This window comes from Loxodonta africana, chromosome 2 (assembly GCF_030014295.1).
Source record: "Loxodonta africana isolate mLoxAfr1 chromosome 2, mLoxAfr1.hap2, whole genome shotgun sequence".
Classification (NCBI taxonomy): Eukaryota; Metazoa; Chordata; class Mammalia; order Proboscidea; family Elephantidae; genus Loxodonta; species Loxodonta africana.
This window is the reverse complement of record NC_087343.1, coordinates 7,057,987-7,076,479: the sequence shown is the minus strand read 5'-3', so window position 1 is coordinate 7,076,479 and position 18,493 is coordinate 7,057,987. Positions and strand designations below refer to the sequence as shown.

Genomic DNA, 18,493 nt, shown 5'->3' with positions numbered 1-18,493 from the left:
ATCACATCCGCTAAACTTCAGTATATCTGCGAAGATCCTATTTCCAAACAGGGTCACATGTACAGGCTCCAGGTGGACATGAATTTTGGGGGAACACTATTCAACCCAGCACAATTCTCAGTTTTAGAAGGATTTGGAAGTGTTAAGTGCACAGCTTCAGAAGGTAGATTGTGTGAGCAGAGTGCCATCTCTTTGGTGAATAACTCTGGTTTTTCACTTGATTTCTAAGATCACGTGCTCTTGTCAGAAATAAACTCAGAACACCACTAGCAGATTGCTATGCTGATTTTATAGTCAATTTGCAAATCTAGCATGACATCATTACCGAGTAAATCAGTGCTCCAATTACGATTTTTAAAGTGCTTATTCACAGTTTTAGAGCCCTAGTGGCAGAGCGGTTAAGCGTTCAGTTGCTAACCAAAAGGTCAGCAGCTCAAATCCACCAGCCACTCTTTGGAAATCCTATGGGACAGTTCTACTCTGTCCCATAGGGTCACTATGAGTCAGAATCGACTCAATGGCAACAGGTTTTGGTTTTTTATATACAATGTTACCAGAAACTTCGAACATAAAAATTTTGATTGGTTGACAGTTATGTCCGGATACATAAATCTTGTAAGCGAGCAGTAAGAGAATAAGAGAATATGTAAATCTTGTAATAGAGAGTGCTCAAACATTATCAAAGCTTAAATAGAAACCTTACTAAGACAATCACAGATTGGTGAGCCATGGTGACAAGACTACTGGAGTCTTGGAAACAGGACAGGTTTGTTAATCTTCTATTATTTTCTAAAAGAATAGGTTTTTAGTAAAAGTAAATGAATGATGAAAGCAGCCCTACTTCTGTTTCACCAAGCCTGATCACCTAGATACAATTATGCAGAGCAAAAGAAGCTACTTCTAAAGGTAAGTTATAGTTGAAAGCATAGCTATAGGCTTAAAAATTATTTATTATAGTACATACATTTCTAGCATTTAACAAGATAACCTTTAGTGTTGTGTGTAAGAAAACTCTATTCTTGTAAAGGAAAACTTGAAATTTTATTTCACACTCTTAAGAAGCTGGACTTTTGCCTGTTAACTTGCTTGGAGTGTAGCTGGCATCATTTGATACTAACAAAAGGCATAGAACCATAGCAAGTTCCCAAATCAGCAGATGAGGAAAGCAAGCCAAAGGCCCGTGGCCATCTGCCAGCTGAGCATAGGACCACAGACCTTTTCCATCCACATGCTCCCACTGAACCTTAAGCCCTGCTGTGCTCCTTATGTTAACTTTGAACTTGTCTTTTCCTATGATGGTTGTTATTGGTTGTCATCAAGTCAATTCTGACTCGTGGTGACCCCATATGTGCAGAGTAGAACAGCTCCACAGGGCTTTCAAGGCTGTGACATTTTGGAAGTGAATTGCCAGGCCAGTCTCCCGAGGTAACTCTGGGAAGGTTTGAACTGCCAAGATTTCAGTAAGTATTTGAGTGCTTAACCATTTGTGCTAACCAGGAACTTTTCCTATGAACAAGGCATATTTTTCAAATTGTTGTTGTTGTTAGGTACCACCAAGTCAGTTCCAACTCATAGTGACCCAATGTACAGCAGAACAAAACACCGTGTGATCCTGGGCCATCCTCAGAATACTTGCTTTGTTTGAGCCCATTGTTGCAGCCACTCTGTCAATCTGGCATCTATTTATTGTTGGATATGCATGGGTATCTTTAAAACATTTCATTTAAAAGAAAAACATAGTAAATCCCGAATTATTTACATACATGAAGATCCTGCTGTTTCATAGGCAGGCCAAGTCCTATGTCTTCAAACATCATGTCAATACTCTTGCCATCTGTTCACAACAGCCCACTGAGTACTGTGTGTGTAAGTGTACATATTCACGCATGCAAAGGTCAGTTAAGGATTGTTTAAGAATGTGAACTTGAATGATTTAATTAAGAACAGCCTACTCGAGTGTTTTAAAAAGCAAAGATGTTAGCGTGATAATTAAGATGCACCTGACTCAAACCATGATCTTTCAATCACCACATATGCATGTGAAAGCTGGACAATGAATAAGGACAACCAACTAAGAATTGACACATTCTAAGTGAGGCATTAGGTATCTGTATCTCAAGAATAGACTGGACCCCTTGAACACTAATGACCTAAGACCAGATGAGTTGTGGAATGACATCAAAGACATCATACATGAAGAAAGTAAGAGGTCATTAAAAAGAAAAGAAAGGAAGAAAAGACCAAAATGGATGTTGGAAGATACTCTGAAAGTTGCTCTTTAACATCGAGTAGCTAAAGAGAAAGGAAGAAATGATGAAGTAAAAGAGCTGAACAGAAGATTTCAAAGGGCAGCTCGAGAAGACAAAGAAAAGTACTATAATGACATGTGCAGAGACCTAAAGGTCAGCATTTTCCAAGCTGAAACAACTTAAGAAAAAATTCAAGCCTTGAGTTGAAATATTGAAGGATTCTACAGGGAAAATACTAAACAATGCAGGAAGCATCTAAAGAAAATGGAAGGAATACACAAAATCACTATACCAAAAAGAATTGTTCAATGTTCAGACATTTAAGGAGGTAGCATATGATCAGGAACCAATGATATTGAAGGAAGAAGTCCGGGCTGCACTGAAGGCATTGGCAAAAACAAGGCTCCAGGAATTGGCAGAATACCAATTGAGATGTTTCAACAAATGGATGCAGCATTGGAAGTTCTCACTCGTCTATGCCAAGAAATTTGGAAGACAGCTACCTGGCCAACTGACTGGTAGAGATCTGTATTTATGCCTATTCCCAAGAAAGGTGATCCAACCAAATGCAGAAATTATCGAACAATATCATTGATATCCCACGCAAATAAAATTTTGCTGAAGATCATTCAAAAGTGGGTGTAGCAGTATATCAACAGGGAACTTCCAGAAATTCAGGCCAGATTCAGAAGAGGGCATGGAACCAGGGATATCATTGCTGATGTCAGATGGATCCTGGCTGAAAGCAGAGAATAGCAGAAGGATGTTTACCTGTGTTTTATTGACTATGCAAAGGCATCAACTGTGTGGATCATAACAAATCATGGATAACATTTTGAAGAATGGGAATTCCAGAACACTTCATTGTACTTATGAGGAACCTGTACATAGATCAAGAGGTAGTTGTTCAAACAGAACAAGGGGATACTTCATGGGTTTAAAGTCAGGAAATGTGTGTATCAGGGTTGTATCCTCTCACCACACCTATTCAATCTGTATGCTGAGCAAATGATCCAAGAAGCTGGACAATATGAACAAGAAGGGGGCATCAGGATTGGAGGAAGACTCATTAACAACCTGCGTTATGCAGATGACACAACCTTGCTTGCTGAAAGTGAAGAGGACTTGAAGCACTTACTGATGAAGATCAAAGACCACACCCTTCAGTATGGATCATATCTCAACAAAAAGAAAACAAAAATCCTCACAACCGGACTGATAAGCAACATCATGTTAAAAGGAGAAAAGTTTGATACTTGGATCCACAGTCAACACTCACTGAAGCAGCAGTCAAGAAATCAAAAGACACATTGCATTGGGCAAATCTTCTGCTAAAGACCTCTTTAAAGTGTTGAAAAGCAAAGATGTCACCTTGAAGACCAAAGTGTGCCTGACCCAAGCCATGGTGGTTTCAGTCACCTCATATGCATGAGAAAGCTGGATGATGAATAAGGAAGATCGAAGAAGAATTGACGCCTTTGAATTGTGGTATTGGCAAAGAATATTGAATATTTCATGGACTGTCAAAAGAAAGAACAAAGCTGTCTTGGAAGAAGTACAACCAAAATTCTCCTTGGAGGCAAGGAGGATGAGACTACATCTCACCTACTTTAGGCATGTTTTCAAGAGAGATCAGTCCCTAGGAAATGACATCTTGCTTGGTAAAGTAGTGGGCGAGCAAAAAAGAGGAAGACCCTCAACAAGATGAATTGACACAGTGGCTGCAACAACGGGCTCAAGCATAAAAACAACTGTGAGGATGGTGCAGGACCGGGCAGTGTTTCATCCTGTTGTACATAGGGTTGCTATGAGTCAGAGCCGACTCAACGGCACTGAAGAACAACAACTGAGGCATTGGCAAAGCATGTTGAATTTACCACGGATTGCCAGAAGAAAGTGTTCAAAAGCAAAGAAGTCACCTTGAGGACTAAGGTGTGCCTGATCCAAGCCATGGTGTTTTCAATTGCCTCATATTCGTGTGAAAACTGGACAAAAAATAAGATCAAAGAGGAATTGATGCCTTTGAATTACATTGTTGGCGAAGAATATTGAATATACCATGGACTGCCAGAAGAATGAACAAATCTGTCTTGGAAGAAGTGAGGCCAGAATGCTCCTTAGAGGCAAGGATGGCGAGACTTCATCTCTTGTACTTTGAACATGTTATCAGGAGGGATCAGTCTCTGGAGAAGGCCATCATGTTTTGTAATTTAGAGGGTCATCGAGAAAGAGAAAGACTCTCAGTGAGATGGGTTAACACAATGGCTTCAACAACGGCTTCAAACATAGCAACGATTGTGAGAGTGGCCTAAGACAGGGCAGTGTTTTGTTCTGTTGTACATAAGGTCATATTATAGACCGAATTGTGTCTCCCAAAAATGTGTGTCAACTTGGCCAGGCCGTGATTCCCAGTATTGTGTGGTTGTCCTCCATTTTGTGATCTGTTGTGATCATTGTATGTGTTATAAATCCTAACTTTGAAGACAAGGCTTTGGTTTGGTTTTGTATGATATTAATGAGGCAGGATTGGAGACAGTTATGTTAATGAGGAGGTCTCAATCTACGGGATTAGGTTGTATCTTGAGATATAAAAGAGAGAAGGGAAGAGAGGGACCTCACACCACCGAGAAAGCAAAGCCTGGAGCAAAGCAAGTCCTTGAGAGAATGGTGTGACAGATACATAAACATGTGAAAGCCTTGAGTACTGAAGCCTGATTTTAATGTTGAAAAAGCACCTCCACTTTGTAATTAAAGCTATATTTTATCATATCCTTCATGACACCTAGCCCTCAACCCTGTTGAACTAAATCCAACCATGGATACTAATATTGATCACGGCCTTCTTGTAGATTTTGTTGTGACATGGTTTCCACCCAGTCATCATTCCACGTGTTTATTGAGCCATAAAAGATTAGTTCCTAGGAGGTCAAAGGTTATTCCTGAAAATAGAATGGCAGAGCTTGTGATCTTGAAACTTCAAAGGGAATAAATAGAAGAAAGAAAATAAGACTGAATTATAAGATGGAATTGCCGAAATTTGCTCTCTGAGAGACTGGCTGATGCCAAGTTAAGGAGCAACCCTCCTGTGGCTCTCATTAGCCCAGCAGAGTTCAGGTCCAGATTGGCCGTGTATCTGAATTGTTGTCATGGCACAAGGAGTTGTTTCTGTGGTAACTTCTTGACCAGGTTTTTTGCTCAGGTGAATTACTCTTGTTGGGAAACATTACACAAGCAGAATCAAAATGTTATTTCCATTTTTTAAAAATATGGGAAGGGGGAGTCATATTTGAGTAACAACTAATGACTGTTGATAATTCAAAAACCTGTTGCCATCGATTCCAATGTATAGTGACCCTATAGGTCAGAATAGAACTGTTCCATAAGGTTTCCAAGGAGCAGCTGGTGGATTCAAACTGCCAACCTTTTGGTTAGCAGCCAAATGCTTAACCACTGCACCACCAGGCTCTGTTGGTAATTAGGGATATTAAATATTGAAGAAATGATGCCAGGGCATCCTACCTAAACTGTTGTGTGAAAGCCATAATTCCCAACACTTCTCCTGGCAGCACAGAGAGCCTTGAGGGTGTGCCTGTGAGGGAGCCCTTGATGATGGAGAGCCCTGGCACTGGGGGCTGAGTCCTCTCCTACACTTGCTTTGGAAGCCTGACTGATATGGCTTATTACCAGTCACTTACATTATCCAGATTAGTGGACCTAGTAAAACCAAAATAAAGCTGGAGCAAGCATGGCTGCCAGCTCGCTACTGAGCACACCTCACTGTGATCATTGGGAGCCTCAGACCACAGAACAGAAGCTTGTGTGGATCCTGACTCCTTAATGAGCTAGAATCAAGACTTTTTCCCCAGAGCTCTGCTTGTGAAACAGAACAGACACTTGGCATTCCCACATGTGGTGTGAGTGATCTTCGTTCAGGGGATTTCTTAATGATGGGCAGTTAAGAGAGAAGGGCAGGGGGTGGATGCACACAGTTGGAACAACTCAAGATGGTGGAGACAGGAGGATTTAACAAGGGGGTGTGAAATGCCTGATATTAGCCAAGATGCCTTTTGCAGCCCCAGTGTGGACACATCAATTATAGTTTATAAGGCTGCAGGATGGAGACAGTGCATGTAAGAAGGGGGAAGGAACATAAAAACATCATAAAATAACACAGAGGTAGCTAAGGAGCTATGGATAGGCTCCAAATGTAGGCTCATCGCATCCACCACAGAGGCCTAGAACCGATCCTTCCTAATGAGGTCGTGTGCTATAGACAGTTTAACCGGTAATACAAAAACACTGCTGTTGTTAGATGCCGTCGAGTCGATTCCAATTCATAGCAACCCCATATGACAGAGTAGAACTGCCCCATAGGGTTTCCTAGGCTATAATCCTTACGGGAGCAGACTACCACATCTTGCTCCTGTGGGGCCTCTGGGTGGATTTCAACCACCAACCTTTGGTTTAGTAGCCGAGCACTTAACCACTGTACCACCAGGGTTCCTTACAAAAACACTAGCCCTGTTGATACTGGAAAATCCAGGCATGTCCATGGCTGATACAGGATCATTCCTACAAGCCTGAAATGATTTCTCTTTATGCTTATAAAATTTTTCATTACAGCCTTTTTTATAATTTTCTGAGAACCGTAATGAGATCTGTTCAGGAAAAAAAAAATTACCATGAAATAATTCAAGTTTCTACAAATAGAAGTCAGTTAGTATATTATGGTGCTTCAAAAAGATGCCAAGCAATATGGTGGAGCTGCCTATGGTCTCAGGGTGGAACTGCACTGCATCACATCCAGGCAGCACTGTCCATGTCCCTCTCCCCGTTCTACCACCTAGCCTAATCCCAGAACCTTCAGAGGAATCTAAAAGACGGCTCTAAAATTAGTTGGGTCATGGACACCCTCGAGAATTCGAGGAAAGCTACTCATCATTTTGCCCAGAAATTGGAGTGTACACATCACATATAGAACTAGGACAATTCCTTCCAGAATGCCAAGGATCTGCTGGAGCTTGGGGACTCTGGGCCCTAGGTTAGGAACACCTAGACCACAGGGTCCTTGAGAATATTGTTAAGCCTTGGATGGTTTCCTACTCTCTACAACCAAAGGGTGTAATCCCTTACGATTTCAGTAGTGAAAGTAGTTGCTTCCTCAATTCATTTTGTCTTTATTTTTGTATTTAGATATTATACTATTATTGGTTAAATTGTATCCCCCTCAAAATATGTGTTGTAATCTTAACCCCTATACCTATGGATATAATCCTGTTTGGAAATTGGGTTTTCTTTGTTATATTTAACTAGGTCATACTGGGCGGTAAATCTAATCACTTCTGAGTTATAAAAAGTGTATATTAGACACAGAAATACGTGTACACACTGAGGAAGACAGATGCCATGCGACAATCTCCAAGGAATGCCTGCAGCTACCAACAAGGGAGGAATTAACACAACCGGGACCCTGGATTGGACTTTTAGCCTCCAGAACTCTGAGAAAATAAATTTCTGTTCTTTGAAGCCACCCACTTGTGGCATTTCTGTTACTGCAAAACTAGGCAACTGAGACATATCTTTTGATCCTTGTTGTAAAATGTTAAAGACATGGAAAAAATGTTAACAAAGGCTTTGCAGTAAGAAAAGTGCTTAGCTTAGACATTGAGTCTTAAAAATGCTGAGCAAAAAGTTGCATGTACTGCCTGCCCTCAACCATATTAAAGAAAAAAAAATTCACACACACATATACACACATTCCGAGAAACTACTAGAAGGAAATGTGAAGAGATAATTAGGATGGTTATCTCTGAAAAGAGCAGCTGGTTTTCTCTGGAAGGAAGGGTTATGGGTAATTTTTATCTCCTTCCCTGTATTTCTCTATATGTAACCTGAGTTCACAATCTCAGACCTCTAAAAATTCTCACCTAGTGTTATTTTACATGTTTCTGAGAGGCTCCTCAGGAGCTCTGAGCTAGTGCTGTGGCCCTCCATATGAACGTGTGTGCTGGGGTATGGTGTGGAGGAAGAAGATGGGACAAAACAAAACCAGAGGATAGGCTTGGAGCATCTTCACAGATCTTCAGTTTAGCCAGGAGATTCAGGAGAAAATTATTGTTCTATTGACTCAGACTCGAAAACACTGTGGAGTAGAATACAAAGCATATATACTCTGGTGCCCTGCTCTGAGCCCCAGCTGAGACTTAGCTGGGGCAGGACTCACTAGGGCTCCTCTGGACACTGCTGTCTCTGGATGGCGCCATCAGGACCCAAGCTGATGGGGTAGAGACTTGGCATCAGGAAAACATTGGGCTTCCGACCCTCTGAGCTCCTCATCATAGAACAGTCGTGCCCTACTGCCTGAAGAAAGAGGAGCATGGCTTCCTTTTCCTTCAGTGCTACTTTTCACAACTACCAAGGCCGTGCCCCTGGGCTCCAAAGTCTTACACAGAATTTCAGATTTTGCTAAATGCCCCCATCTCCTTCCTCCTTAGCCCACAGGGGGCTGGACAAGTATAGACAGAAGGTACAAAATCAACCCTCTTAGAGTCCAAATGGCTGACCCTGGAGGGGATCACAGCCACAACAGTTGAGGAGGGACTTGTTCCAGGGCCCACTTTGACCCCCTGGATTCTTCCACCCTTAGGTACCTCCCATAGGCCCTCCCTCCTGAGTAAGGACTTCTGAAAACCAACTACTGCTTTGTAAACACACCTAGGCTTGTCAAGACCAGACAGTGGTGCCATGGGGCTGAGCCCAGCCCTGACGCCATCATACCTCCCATCACCTGTGAATTGGAGTACTCTCATAACCAGAAAAGGAAAACAAGTTATTTAGAGAGAAAACATGATTGAGCATCAACCGCTGCCACTGAATTGGAAGAAATATAACCAGACAGCATAAGCCTTCTATTGGAAGAACATGTAATCACTTATGATGTAGTCATACAAATAATAATAATAATTGAATCTGCATGTGATCAAGCCTCTAGCTCCAAGTGGCAAATTACAGGAATTATAGAGGAAAGAGGAACATGTTAAGTAACACCAAGAGGATGTCATTCACAAAACCCTCCAAAAATCGCCAAGGGAGACTCAGTAAGATGGACAATCCTTTTTCTGCAACAAATAAACTGAATAGAAAAATAAACAAGATAAAAGAAGAGCCTGTGGAGTCAAAGAGACGAAAGACATCAGCTAGTGGCAAAGTGTGGACTTCATTTGGATTCTGATTCAAACAAGCTGATCAGATTGACTTGTAACATTGATGAGACAATTGGGAATTGGAACGTTGAGTGAATGTTTAATGGAATTTTAGTTAATTTTTTAGGTGCCATAATGGTATTGTGGTTGAGTGAATGTTTAATGGAATTTTAGTTAATTTTTTAGGTGCCATAATGGTATTGTGGTTGAGTGAATGTTTAATGGAATTTTAGTTAATTTTTTAGGTGTCATATTGGCATTGTTGGTTGTGTTTAAAAAAAAAAAAAGAATCCTTATTTTTTAGAGATGCATGTAAACTATTTACACATTTGGAATTTGCTGCAAAATTTTACTAGGGTGGAGGGTACGCCTAAGCTGATAATTGTCAAAGATGATGGATGGGGACACAAGGGCTCTTTATTTTTTGCGTGTTTGGAATTTTCCATTAAGATAAAAGTTAGAGAGCAGACACACTGTGCGGAGGTGGGTAATTCCCCACACCACGTGAGCCCAAAAGGCAGGGTAGGGGAGAAGAATGACAGACCTCAGACAAGGAAGTGAGAAGAGACAGGGACCAGGGAGAGTACTGTAGAGCAGAACTGTGCTTGTCTAAAGTAAGTGACCCCCACGTATCTGTCAGTTTGTCGTACGGGGGCTTGCGTGTTGCTGTGATGCATTAGCCAGTGAAAACCTTATGAATAGCAGCAGAACATTGATATAGTGCTGGAAGATGAGCCCCCCCCCAGGTTGGAAGGCACTCAAAAGATGGCTGGGGAAGAGCTGCCTCCTCAAAGTAGAGTTGACCTTAATGATGTGGATGGAGTCAAGCTTTCAGGACCTCTATTTGCTGATGTGGCATGACTCAAAATAAGAAGAAACAGCTGCAGACATCCATTAATAATCAGAAACTGGAATGTACGAAATATGAATCTTGGAAAATTGGAAATCATTAAAAATGAAATGGAACACATAAACATCAATATCCTAGGCATTAGTGAGCTGAAATGGACTGGTATTGGCCATTTTGAATCTGACAATCATATAGTCTACTATGTTGAGAATGACAACTCAAAGAGGAATGGTGTGGCATTCATCATCAAAAAGAATGTTTCAAGATGTATTCTGAAGTACAATGCTGTCAGTGATAGGATAAAATCCATACACCTACAAGGAAGACCAGTTAATACGACTATTATTCAAATTTACACACCAACCACTAGGGCCAAAGATGAAGAAATAGAAGATTTTTATCAGCTGCTGCAGTCTGAAATTGATCAAATATGCAATCAAGATGCATTGATAATTACTGGCGATTGGAATGCAAAAGTTGGAAACAAAGAAGAAGGATCAGGAGTTGGAAAATATGGCCTTGGTGATAGAAACATTGCCGGAGATTGAATGATAGAATTTTGCAAGGCCAACGACTTCTTCATTGCAAATACCTTCTTTCACCAACATAAACAGCGACTATACACATGGACCTCGCCAGATGGAACACACAGAAATCAAATTGACTACATCTGTGGAAAGAGACAATGGCACACCTTAGTCTTGAGGGTGACGTCTTTGCTCTTCAACACTTTAAAGAGGTCCTTTGCAGCAGATTTACCTAATGCAAAGCGTCTTTTGATTTCTTGACTGCTGCTTCCATGGGTGTTGATTGTGGATCCAAGTAAAGTGAAATCCTTGACGACTTCAATTTTTTCTCCATTTGTCATGATATTGTTCATTGGTCCAGTTGTGAGGATTTTTGTTTTCTTTATGTTGAGGTGCAATCCATACTGAAGGCTGTGGTCTTAAAGAAGTCTTTTGCAGCAGATTTGCAGAGCAGAATTAGACCTCTGGGAAACTTGCAACTAACAGTAACTACAGGCTTGTGGGCAATGGATGGGGCACTGCTGGCCTCTGTTGTGTGGACGTGGCCATGGCCCCACTCCTCGGGTCTCTTGTCCCTCCAGCTGGTCCATCGGGAACTGGAGTGCCTGCAGCCGGACCTGCGGCAGTGGAGCTCAGAGCCGGCCTGTCCAGTGCACACAGCAGACCCACTACAGAGTGGAGCCAGTCTCGGCCAGCCTGTGTCCTCAGCCCATGCCCACCAGCAGACAGCCCTGCAACACCCAGAGCTGCCCACCTGCCTGGAGCGCCGGGCCCTGGGCAGAGGTAACATGGGCACGTGAAGTGAGGGAGGTGCTGGGTTCCTTCCTGTGGGATGCAAAGCGAGATTATCCCCAGGGTCCTATAGGAGCTGTCGTCTTAGCGACTGGAACACAGGCTAATTTGTGGAGCTGACTCCTCCCTCTGCCTGCACAGTGTTCCCGAACCTGCGGGAAGGGGTGGAAAAAGAGGTCCGTGGCCTGTAAGAGCACCAACCCATCCGCCAGGGCGCAGCTGCTGCCCGACGCCATCTGCTCCTTGGAGCCTAAGCCCAGGACTCACGAGGCATGCCTGCTGAAACGCTGCTACAAGCATAAGAAGCTGCAGTGGCTGGTGTCTGCCTGGTCTGAGGTAGGTGCGGCCAGTCTCAGGTAGGGGCAACCAGTCCCAGGTAGATGTGCTTGTTCCCAGGCAGGTACACCTGCTCCCAGGTAGATGTGCCTATTCCCAGGTGGGTATGCCTGGTCCCAGGTAGATGCACCTGGTCCTGGGTAAGTGGTCCTGGGTAAGTGCTCCTGGTCTGAGGTAGACGCTTCTTGTAACAGGTAAGTGCCGCCTGGTCCCAGGTAAGCACTCCTGGTCTGAGGCAGATGTTCCTGGCCTGAGGCAGATACTCCTGGTCTGGGGTAGGTGCTCCTGGTTTGAGGTAGGTGCTCCCGGTCTGAGGTAGGTACTCCCAGTCTGAGGCAGATGCTCCCAGTCTGAGGTAGATGCTCCTGATCTGAGGCAGATGCTCCTGGTCTGAGGTAGGTGCTCCTGGTCAGAGGTAGGTGCTCCTGGTCTGAGGTAGGCACTCCTGGTCAGAGGTAGGTGCTCCTGGTCTGAGGTAGGCACTCCCGGTCTGAGGTAGGTACTCCCGGTCTGAGGCAGATGCTCCCGGTCTGAGGCAGGTGCTCCCGGTCTGAGGTAGGTGCTCCCGGTCTGAGGTAGGTGCTCCCGGTCTGAGGTAGGTGCTCCTGATCTCAGGTAGGCGCTCCCGGTCTGAGGCAGATGCTCCCAGTCTGAGGCAGGTGCTCCCGGTCTGAGGCAGGTGCTCCTGATCTGAGGTAGGTGCACCTGGTCCAGATAAAATGGGTTAGACCTGCGTCTTCTCCGGGCTGCCTCTTGCTTTCATCATTTATCTGGTTCCCTCTCTTTGCCCTGGGTCTCTGTGCTGTCCAAGTTTCTGCTCCCCTCATTTCGGGCCACCCTTCCAGGCCTGAACCCACCCCCAGGGCACTCCTCCTGTCTCCTGGGCTTTTGAGTCGTGTCTGTGGAGCCCCTGGTCCTGAGGCCCCAACGCCAGCATCACTCAGTGTTGAGCAGAGGTGCCTGGGTTGGGGGCTCTCAGAGTAAGAACAGGGCGCACTCCTCCAAGCTCATGGTGGGCTGTAGGGACTCACCTACCTCCCGAGCAGCTGTAGCTGTTTCTCAGGATGCCCTCTCTGGTCAGAGCCGGAAGAAGGCGAGCTACTCTGGAAAGGAGGACCCACTTCCAGAGACAGGAGCGGATGAGCAGTTTTAAACCTCCTCTGCTGGGTTTGCTGAGACTCGCTGATGCAGCCTCTGGGGCTGCCTGGAGCCGCTCTGGGGGGATCACACTTGGAAATGTCTGCAGTGTGAAAGGCTTTGTGATGGGATTTAACCCAAGGTGGGCCAGGCCCTGCATGGGGTGCATGCAGACCGCTGCCCTGGGCCCAGCGCAGCCTCCCACACCGGGGCAGCCTCGGGGGCAGCAGGCCAGCCCCTCATCACTGGTAGAGCATGATACCAGAAACCAACTGCTGTCACATCGACCCCAACTCCTGGTGACCCCCTGTGTGTCAGGGTAGAGCTGTGCTCCATGGGGTTTTCAGTGGCTGATTTTTTGGAAGTAGATTGCAGGCCTTTCTTCTGAGTTGCCACTGGGTGGGTTTGAACCTCCTACCTTTCAGTTAGCAGGCAACTGTGTTAACGGTTATTACCACCCAGGGACTCGAGGGGACACGCATGCACATGCCCACACACACACACTCACACGCACATCAGCTGCACACACAGGTGCACAAACACGTGTACTCACACATACACAGACCAAAAAAGCTGCTCTCTCAGGTGTGGCCCTCAACCACCGGCAGAGGACTCTTCCAATTCGGCCTCCGTCCTGGCATCAGGGCACACGGAAAGCACACCTGTAAGCCTAAGGGTGGTGTGTGAGTCCAGAACCAGGCAGGCACACAACCTGTGGCCTCCTCCACTCACATAACCTCCAGGCACTTCAGCCCAGTGGCCCTTCAGCACTGCTCAGCACCACCCACTGGGCCCTAGGACAAGTCAGCAATGCTGGGCACACCCCAGGCCCCACTCAGGAGCCCCCTCCGCAGGAGCCCCCTCCCCAGAGGCCTCTCAGCACTCCCCTGTCATGTGCTGCACAGGAAGTGGCCCCAGCCTTCATCTGGCCTGCCAGCTTCCACAGAGCCTCTGCTTATGCCAGGGTTTCTGGCAGCAGGGACAGCTCAGGCTCACAGAGGCCTGGGGGAAGCATGGATTTGCTCTCTGTGGGTGTTCCTGGTCTTCATGGCCAGCACTTGGCTTTCTAGGAAGAACCTGTATGTCTGAGTTTCCTCTCCCTGCCCCTACCCTAGGGGCCATGTCACACTTGCAGGTGGGTGCTAGTGACCATGGTCTGTGCATTCTGATAGACCACAGCCCCATATCCACATTCTTCCATGCAATGACAGTGGTGGAATTACCCCCTTCAGGGTTTCTGACTGCCCTGCCCACCTTATGCCCATTAATGGTATGCCACTAGGACCTCAAGATCTTTTATTTATTTATTTTGATGGATGGGGAGGGAGAAAGGCCTGACTGGGTTTTTATAAACATTAGACAAGACCAAAAAGTCAGCCACTGAAAACCCTGTGGAGCACAGTTCTACTCTGACACACATGGGGGTTGCCATGAGTTGGAATAGATGGCGACTAGAAGAGACAAGATAAAACATGAATTTCTTAGTACAAGTCTGACATATAGTATGAACTCAATAAATTGGAATTTCCTTTGCTGTTTATTTAGGTCACTTTTTTATCTGGAAGAGATCGAGTACTTAGTGTAATTTAGATATCAAAACATACAACCAAGAAAAAATATGCTGCTTTATGTAGGATGTGCTAAGCATCCAGTATCCCAGAATTGCTACAATCCATGGTATTCCACGGTCCTAGTTTTTGCTAGGACCCCGGGTGGCTCAGATGGTTTGCTCTCAGCTACTAACCAAAAGGTTGGTGGTTTGAACCCACCCAGCGGTACCATGGAAGGAGTGCTAGGCGATCTGCACCGGTAGATTATAGCCAGGAAGACCCCATGGAGCAGTTCTACTGTGTTACACATGGGCACTACAATGCATTCATAAAACTCAAAGGCGCAATACATTTTATAGAATGTCTACTGTCTACCCTTACAAAAATGCTCAAGCGGATGGTAACTGTGGACCATTTAAGCCTGCAGATGTTGCAAAAGAGATGACCATTACAGAAGAAATATTTTTCAGCCCCGTCTTTGTTTTATTTTTTAGTGCTCAGTCACATGTGACAGAGGAATACAGACAAGAGTCCTCAGATGTGCTGAAAAGTTTCTTTCCGGGAAGTACCGAGAGCTGGCCTCCAAGAAGTGCTTGCACCTGCCTAAGCCTGACCTGGGGCTGGAGCGCACCTGCACCCTGTCTTCCTGCCCCAAACACCCCCTGCACCTGTCTGCAGGCCCCCTGCGGGCCACCTGGGTGACCTCACCCTGGTCTCAGGTAGGGGGAGCTAAACTCTTGGCGGGTGGTGGGGCAGACACTGGTGCTGTCTCCCGGGAGGCGTCTGGAGGGCTGCATCCCCAGTGTTGACTCAGTGGACCCTTCTTGATAGTGTGTTTGGTGCCTGTGTTCCCGGAGATGGCGTTGACATGAATCCTCGAGGCCACATGGTCTCATTCTAAAGTGTCACCCGATTCAAAGTAGGAACATGTAACCTGCTTGGTAAAATTGGGGCAGAATTCCCTAGATACAAGAGTGAGTGGGGAAGAAATACGAGACCAGAACAAATCAGTGATTCTAAGTGCATACCCGCTAACCACAAACCGCCTTTCTCCCCCTCCCACATCTCCTTTGACCCTAAGAGAAAGAACTCTGCTGTTGCTATCCTAGCCCACCATGCTTGCACCCTGGGGCTGCTGTGGGCTCTGGACCCTTGCTGGTGCCCACTCACCCCACCTCCCCATCTGTGGCTCTGTTCTTCCGGCCCTTTGCTTCTGGATTCTTCCATGTCCCCAGGTCATGTTCTCTTGTTCCTCCTGCTGAGGTTTCTGCTCTCCAGTCTAGGCAGCCTTGTAGGGCAGAGCCCTTGCCCTGAACCCATGTACCTGTGTGGGTGGAGATACATGTTCTCATGTTCTCCTCGGTCGGCCAGAGAGAGCCTGTTTCTGCCTTGCATAGCAGTTTTCACTCTGGGGCAGACATTCCCTCTCTGACCCTCTCCTTCTTCCCAAAGAGATAAGGTGGAAGGGAATGCAAGGAAGAAGAGGGGTTGGATTTGTGATGGAGACCCCTCCTTTGTCCCTCCACTGCTGCCCCGCAGAGGGCCCTCGCACTCCTGCTGTCTGGAGTGCATTTACAGAATCCCAGCCTTGTGCCCACGCTGGGGACACCAGGAATTAAAGCAGTGATGACAGCCGACACCAACTGGGAGCTGCTATGTGCCGGTTGCACTGTGGGGTTACGGTGTGTTTATTCCTCCCATAGGTTGCTGCAGCTGGGTACAGGGGGTGCTTGGGGCAGGAGAACAAGGTTCAGGAGCACTCCAGTCCCAGGCGGGGCCTAGGCAGGTGCGAAGAGGTGACATCATCATCCCATTGCACAGATGAGGAAACTGAGGCTCAGAGAGCTGCCCACCTGGAGCTAGTGAGAGGTAGAAGCTGGCCTGCCGATGGTCCCACAGGGGCCATATGATTTCAGCGAGTGCTCAGCATGTGTTCTTCCTCTGGTGGTCCATCGACCTCAGTGGGGCCAGCAGCCAGGCCTGGCCAGCCATCCCACTCTGGCCTGCCTGACAGTTTCCGGGCAGCAAGAGGGCATCACACTCTGAGGTTAGGGCAATGGAACAAAGATCAGGCCAGAGCCCGCTGTCACCGGGGGGCGGACTGAGGGTTTTTAAGAGGAAAATGAGAAGACAGGTCCTGCCCTTCCTGTTTCCTTGCAGTATATGGACCCCCGGTCCCTGGCAGGTTCCATAGCCACATTAGGGAATGTTTGCTCCCACACATCGAAGGTGAGACACTGAATTTTTCAGACACAAAGCAGAGGTCCACTGTGACATGCAGATCACAAGGAAAGTCCCTCCATTCCCCAGCAAGCCCTGGCCTTCCTTGATCCTCGCAGCCCACCCCAAGGAGCACTTGAGCCAGTGCTTGTCCTTCATCACTCTCAATGAACCTTTTTGGGTCTGTTCTCTGAAACACCTCCCAGCGGGTCTGGCGGCCCCTGATACTGCGGGGATGACGCTCTTGGATGTGTGGGGCCCAGCCGTCATTGCATGTCTGCCTTGCGCCGCTGCCCACAAATGCTTCCTGCTTGGATGGGGGCACGACGGTCATGACTCACCCTCCGTCCACACCTTCCTGTGCTCACACCGCATACCTGGAGCCAGTCAGGGCTGCTGTCCTCAGGGTTGAGTTCCCTGCCTTACAATAACAATCAGAACTGTATCTAGGCACTGCTTTGCGGCAGGCTATGCTGAGTGTTTTACACACACACATCCCCTATGTATATACACATGTATACATGTTTATATGCACGTATATTTACATGTGTGTGGAAGGGGTCCCCAGTGCCCACCATGGCACCTAATCCATACCAGCTATTCAAGGAACGCTTGCTGGCTGTGTGAGTTTTAAAGGAAAAGCCAGTTCAGTGAGTGAGACGAAGGGCTATTCATAATCTCTATCTGGAGAACTTCCCTCGCCTGGTGCACAGTCTATCAGAGCAGACGCTTGCCTTAAGGTTGTTCCCGTTGTCTGTGGGTATACCTTGTCCTGTTGAGGGACCCATTAATAGTGCAGCATTTTTAAAAGACAAAAGGCAGCCCTGGCTCACCAGCCCCATGCTTCCTGCCCACTTACCCCAAATTCAGTTTGAAACAAATGCACCCGGTTCCACAGTTCTTGTTGCTAGTTTGCAGCAGGCGAGAGGATAAGTGTGTTTAAGGTAATCGAGGATATTCCCCAAGTATATGTTTATCTGATCAGATGAGGGATAAGGGCCTGCAGAGAAATGGAGGGAATGCAGGCTGACTAGCTAGCAAGCTTGTCCGCAGTTCGCTTCCAGGTCAGGTAGCCATGTCCCTGGCTCCATAGTTTGGGTGAGTTTTTAATTAAGGATTTAAGAGTTGCCTGTCATGAAAGATCACTAAGAAAGGACATCATGTTTAGTAAAGTAGAGGGTCAGCGAAAACAAGGGAAAACCCTCAGTGAGATGGGTTGACATAATAGCCACAGCAATGGACTCTAGCATACCAACCATCAGGAAGACGGTGCCGGACCCGGCAGCATTTTGTTCTCTTGTACATAAGGTCACCATGAGCTGGAGCAGACTAACAACAACCACGTCAATAACCTGTTTATAAAAACCCATACCACATTCCAGCCAGGCCACCACTGTCCCCCTGCTAACACAAATTTTGTGCTAATCTATAAGCTCTACAGAAGGAAACACCAAAAAAAGAAAAAAAAAACAAACCTGTTGCTGTCGAGTCAATTCCAAGTCATGGCAACCCCATGTGTTACAGAGTAGAGCCCTGCCCCACAGGGTTTTCTTAGCTGTAACATGCACAGAAGCATATTGCCAGGCTTTTCTTTTGTGGTACCAATGGATGGATTCAGACTGCCAACTAT

General features: G+C 46.2%; 1 protein-coding gene across 1 annotated transcript in view; it reads left to right on the top strand.

Moving 5' to 3' along the window:
• Nucleotides 1-18,493, top strand: part of ADAMTS16 (ADAM metallopeptidase with thrombospondin type 1 motif 16) — a 286,634-nt gene that overhangs the window by 257,563 nt on the left and 10,578 nt on the right. The window contains exons 18-20 of the mRNA XM_003408138.3: nt 11,410-11,611; nt 11,762-11,956; nt 15,138-15,362. Of these exons, the coding sequence (XP_003408186.2) occupies nt 11,410-11,611; nt 11,762-11,956; nt 15,138-15,362 (622 nt within the window). The remainder of the gene's footprint in view (nt 1-11,409; nt 11,612-11,761; nt 11,957-15,137; nt 15,363-18,493) is intronic.